This window comes from Zea mays, chromosome 6 (assembly GCF_902167145.1).
Source record: "Zea mays cultivar B73 chromosome 6, Zm-B73-REFERENCE-NAM-5.0, whole genome shotgun sequence".
Lineage (NCBI taxonomy): Eukaryota > Viridiplantae > Streptophyta > Magnoliopsida > Poales > Poaceae > Zea > Zea mays.
In genome coordinates, this window is record NC_050101.1 from 116063999 (window position 1) to 116069998 (window position 6000).

General features: G+C 40.9%; 1 protein-coding gene and 1 long non-coding RNA gene across 2 annotated transcripts in view; both read left to right on the forward strand.

Annotated features, from left to right (window-relative positions):
• The window catches only part of LOC103631312 (uncharacterized), a 59976-nt gene extending 58743 nt beyond the window's left edge, over positions 1-1233 (forward strand). The window contains exons 3-5 of the mRNA XM_020540063.1: positions 47-331; positions 433-1072; positions 1190-1233. Of these exons, the coding sequence (XP_020395652.1) occupies positions 47-331; positions 433-1072; positions 1190-1233 (969 nt within the window). The remainder of the gene's footprint in view (positions 1-46; positions 332-432; positions 1073-1189) is intronic.
• A 983-nt stretch (positions 1234-2216) lies between these two features.
• LOC109940189 (uncharacterized) lies at positions 2217-2785 on the forward strand. The gene is made up of 3 exons (XR_002262774.1): positions 2217-2262; positions 2557-2631; positions 2726-2785. It is a non-coding gene; the product is annotated as an uncharacterized lncRNA (long non-coding RNA).
• The last annotated feature ends 3215 nt before the right edge of the window (positions 2786-6000 follow it).

Consider the following 6000-nt stretch of genomic DNA (forward strand, 5'->3'; position numbering starts at 1 on the left):
CAACATTGTATATTATGTATGCAGCTTTTAATTTAAAAAAATGAAGCAAGTCGACCGTCCTCCAAATAACCCCAAGCGTATAACAATCCAGTCAAGCCAGGAGTGCTTCAGTGTTGACATTCCCTCTGCAGAACAGCCTAATCCATGTCCAGAAGATGAAAATCCTCCAAATGCTGACAGTCAAAATGTGACCAATGAAACAGTTCAGATTGATTCTGATGAAGATGACTTCATGCCAGCTCTGAAGAAGCGTAATGTTTCTGAAAGCCACACAAGAGTGTTAAGAAAAGTCGTGACAAAGAGGATTAAACATGAGGAGCTACCCCGACAGGTTAATGTTATGCATACCCAACAAACAATTTCATATTTGTAATGTTCTGATTATTTTTTTCATAATAACAAAATTATTTCATGTTGTATATTGTTTAACAGAGGCTTAATGTGAGGTGCAACCCTCAAGATGTCATTGCAAGCATTAACATTTTGAATGAAAGACAACGTGAGGCTATAAGACGTAAAGGTTTCTCTTCCATTCTTGATATGACAGTAGATGCGCTGTGCAGTAGATCACACCTCCAATGGTTGATGGACAAGCTAGACCCCAAGGATATGACAATACGTCCTGGTCCAGGAAAGGAACTCAAGATTACAAAGGACATTGTTCATCTTATTCTTGGCGTGCCAAATCATGGAGGTGGTAAACCTTTGGGTATTGATGAAGCAGTTGCAGCAAGCAACTTGAGGGCAGAGCTTGGTGTGGCCAAAGATGAGTTCAATGTGGCATTTCTACAGGATCGTTTAAGGAAAGGCGAGGATGATGACCTTTCAATCAGATGTTTCTTCCTCATTCTATTCAACCGTTTGATGTTTCCAACTGCTAGCTGGGGCATCACATATCATGAGGTGCTTCTCACAGAAGAAATGCACCGTTTCCATGAGATCGACTGGTGCCAGTTGATTTTTAATGATCTATGTGAAGCTGCCAAGAAGTGGCACAACCGGATCACCACAAATGTCTCCACGACTATATATGGATGCTCCATTGTTGTCCTTGTAAGTATAGTGTTTTTCCGTATGCACATTTATTTCATTTTTGGTTGCTAACTTTTGGTAGTTATGTAACATGTTTTACGATGTTGGTTATGTCTACTTACATTGCTATTGAACATTGTAATTCTTTTTTATGTAGTTGTATTACTTGGATCACCTGCATACAACCGCTGCCCCCCATAATAAGAGTGGCACACCTCGCATTAAATTTTTTGATAAGAATAGCATAAAAGCTTTGACCAAAGCTGACAAGAGGAAGGTTCGCCATGGGGCTGAATCTTTCGGACACTGTGAAGTAAGTTATTCATATTTTCACAGTTGGTTATGCACATTTACACAGTTGGTTACTCACAGTCACTACAATTTTATTTCTAGTTCCGAAGCTCGACGGAGACATGCTATGCAGTTGGACCTAAGATCGATCACCAATCTGAGGCAAGTTTATGATGTATTATATACATTGTTTATGATTATTTATGGAACAAATATAATAAAAAAATGTAGACATGGATTCTTATTAATTTTTGCTGAACAACCAGCCGGAGTACAGGACCAATATTTTTGATGCACCGCGCCCTGGCCCCATGCCTCGGCCAACTTTTAACATCAAACTTCCATCTATCAAAGAGATGATGTTAAGTAAGATCAACGATCTCCCACATCGTCATCGATCTAAATTCACAGATATTCTTGCTGCATATGACTTGGAGGTTGACAAGTCATGCGTAGCCATAAAAGACAGCATTGACAAAATTATTGAGAAGCAATACGACATAGCAGACAAGTTTATAGAATTGATAGACGAGGTACTACGTGCCGAGTCTGAAAATTTGGAAAACGAGACTGATGAGCCACAACAACCGGGGAATTCGGCTGATTCAGCAGGTATTCCTTATTCAGAACATTTTATCTTTTGACATGTGCATACGTTTTTTGTTATAAGTACAGTTAACAGCTTATGTTTTTGTCAAGTATACACAGCAACATTTGATTTATAATTCAAGTTTTGACATATATTATTTTCAATATAATTGTGTACAAGGACACACTGTTGATGCCACCCAGCCCACACCCGATATGCCATCCCAAGCTTTGCAGCTTGAGACCCAACTGGGTGGTACTCAGTTTGAAGAAATTCACGAAAGACAACAGCATATCCGTAGAGTCCTTGAGACCTTTCCCGACGAATCGGATGTGGTTTCAGATCAACAGGTAATTTGTCCAACGACAATACTATTTTTACTCATTATACGTACATGTATGCATACTTCTTTCTAGCAGTATGCGAACCATACTTTTTTTGTCAACAGGATTTCTGTTTTGATGTTCGAAACATAAGTTTGAGGAACACAAATATCACACCTCAAACCACATCAGCTTGCACCTGCTTGCCCAAATTTGACGTGACACCGGAAAAAAATGTTTGTTAGCAGTCCATGTCTCATGTTATAATTACATTTTACTATACATACAACACAGTTATACTAATCATATACCTTTGTGTAGAGAGGTGCAATGGCAACAGAGGAAATGGAACACAATGACAGTGGGCCAGTTTTTGACCAGACCCCAACTCCTCATGTCAGTATGATAACATACATATTACATAATGCTTTTTATGATATTAAACTGATTTTTTTAATGTTCAACCACTTACAACCATGTTGCATTTCAGGATGATACACTCAAAGGTACTACAAACTCTGGATCTGATCCACCCCTTACATAGCAAGAGTGTATTCGTTCTCTGTGGGATTTAATTTGTTCCAAGGACATTGACCAAAGCAGGTACATGTTACCCAAATTACGAATAACGTATTTATAAGTTTGGTTCATTTATGAAATAAGAATCTATAACTTTGTTCATCATACAGGGTTGTTATTGATTACGGTGAATACAGTGCAAACTGTATGGATATTTATGAATCTTTCGCGGAGGGCAAATGTCTTGAGAATGTCTTCATGCAGTGTTTCATTGAGTGTGTTCGTGATGATTCTAAAAATCATCGTCGAACTCTGACATCTAACAGATTAATACTTGATGTCAACGTTGGGGTAGGTTCTTCTTCACAGTTATTGTAACTATACACATAATATACTTACACACTCTATTTTTTTTATAGGCTCTGTTAAATTTTGAAGAACAGGAACGTCACAGCAAGAATTCTCAGCCGTTTGATCAAAATGTCCTACAGAATTGCTTGCACAACACATTGCCTGCTTTGGTGAATCTGGATAAATGCAAGCCGGTAAGTCCCATTAACATTTTGTTCCCAGTTTCATCAGCTCATTAACTGTACATTTTAATTATCATGACTTTACAACAGCAACATGTAACCTATATTTACGTTTCTCATCAACAGATAATGGTACCTATGCTTAGCAGGGGTCATTGGACACTGTATGTGATCAATCTACACCACCGGGTTATACACATTTTAGATTCGAATCCCTATGGTATACAACTTGGTGGCACCGAATGGAAGGACTATCATTATGATCCAATTTATTTAGGTGGCAGGAAATTCCCATGGGCTAGGGTGATAATGAGTAGGCTGAGCAAAGCGTTACAACACGTTTGCCCCAACGCAGAATTTCCTAAGTTTGGTAATTTTCCATTGGATATGCCATCTAACTGCCCAACAATGAGGACAGGGTCAAATGACTGTGGATTTTTTGTGATGAGTTACATGAAGTCTTATGATCACAATGCAGGTGTCATATCTTCTTTCAATCAACCAGTAAGTGACTGTGCTAACTGTTTCTATAATCTGGTTGCCATCAGTTGTACATGTTAGCTATAGACGTGTCTAATGCACGCTATGCTTTTATTGCAGGACAATTCCCGAGACCTACGTGCTCATGCCCTTCATCAACTCACATTCCATCGCATCAACAAGGCGTTGCCACTTCCATTAGATATCCAGAGATTTATGTTTGCGCGCAATTAGTGAACTATGTCAGAACTAAGCAATGGTGTGGGCAATGTACCGTTCTGTGGTATTTTGGCCATTATTTTCAGTTAACAATTGTAGGAAGCTTCCTTATATCTGCTGTTTTCAGAACAATTGTCATGCTACTTTGTCTTAGGGGTGTTACCCAGGTTCTTTCTGTGAACTTTAGTTGGCTGGATACTTATGGTTATGTTGCGAATATGAGAACATCAGATGTTTTCACTTCTGTGTGCTTTAAATATGATCTGTTTTTATGTTCTGAAGATGTTATATGTATACCTCATTCCTTAATATTACCATCTGTTTATATGCGAGTATCATCCAGGCTATATACGATGTTTCCTACTTCAAATTATGCAACATTAGTAAGCAATATACGCTCTATTTATCAGATTTCAACAACTTTATATCTTAGATTATTCGTATCAGATACAACAGACTACTCGCGCGCCTGACTCACTGCTGTCGTTATCAACAGTACTGGTATATAGTTTACAAATTATACGATCATCCCACAAGTTATCTACGATGTTTTGTAGTTCCAGTTACGCAACATTATTAAGCAATATACGCACCATTTATTAGATTTCAATATCCACCTCTATATAAATCAGTTGCCAAACAAGCAAGGTTTATTGTAAAAAACAAATTAATCGTATCTCATACAACAGTCTTGAAAGGGAAATGTGCCCTTGGGCCATTTCTAAGTATTTTGGTGATTGAGTGCCAACTCAAGTGCTTAAAATGTGAATTTATGCAATGGATGAACAAAGTGCAAATCAAGAGCAAAGGTATGTTTCTAAGTCTTAGTACATTGGTTTTGTGTACTAATATACTTGTCTAAGTATTGGAAACAGGAAGAAAAAGAAAAGGAAAAAGGTGGCTGTGTACAGCCAAGGGGCTGTTTCGGTCTGGGGCACCGGACTGTCCGGTGGTGCACCGGACAGTGTCCGGTGCGCCAGGCTGCCTCGGCCGAACAGGCCGCTCTCGGGAATTCGCCGACGGCGTACGGCTAAAATTCACCGGACTGTCCGGTGTGCACCGGACTGTCCGGTGAACCAACGGTCGGCTAGGGCCAACGGTCGGCCGCAGATTCTGCGCGCGACACGTGGCCAAGCCAACGGTCGGAAGGGGGCACCGGACTGTCCGGTGTGCACCGGACATGTCCGGTGCGCCAACGGCTCCCAGATCAGTAACGGTCGACTGTGCTGTTTAAGGAAGGAAATCAGGCACCGGACAGTGTCCGGTGTGCACCGGACTGTCCGGTGCGCCCGACGACAGAAGGCAAGATCAGCCTTCCAGATTTGCTCTCAACGGCTCCTAGCTGCCTTGGGGCTATAAAAGGGACCCCTAGGCGCATGGAGGAGGCAACCAAGCAACCTTAGAGCATTCTTGATCATCCACACTCAGTCTTTGCGCATTCGTTTGTCATTCTAAGTGATTCGAGCTCCGTTCTAGTGAGAACTTTGAGATAGTCTTTTTGAGCTCGATTCTTGGCCGTGTGTGTGCGCATTTTGCTGTGGATTTGTGTGTGTTGCTTCCCTCCCTTACTCCGTATTTCTTGTTGAATCTCAAGTGTAAGGGCGAGAGACTCCAAGTTGTGGATATTCCTCGCAAACGGGAAATTGAAAGGAAAAGCATAACACTGTGGTATTCAAGTTGATCATTGGATCACTTGAGAGGAGTTGAGTGCAACTCTCGTCCGTTGGGACGCCACAACGTGGAGTAGGCAAGTTTTGTACTTGGCCGAACCACGGGATAAATCACTGTGTCTTCTCTGTGTTGAACTCCGTGTGATTATCCTATTGTGCAAGATCTTCTCTCTAGCCACTTGGCATTAACTGTGCTAACACTTAATCAAAGTTTTGTGGCTTAAGTTTTGAAGTTTACAGGATCACCTATTCACCCCCCCCCCCCTCTAGGTGCTCTCAATTGGTATCAGAGCCGTTCTCTTCAAGAAGGGACTAATCGCCCGAAGAGATGGATCCTAAGGGGA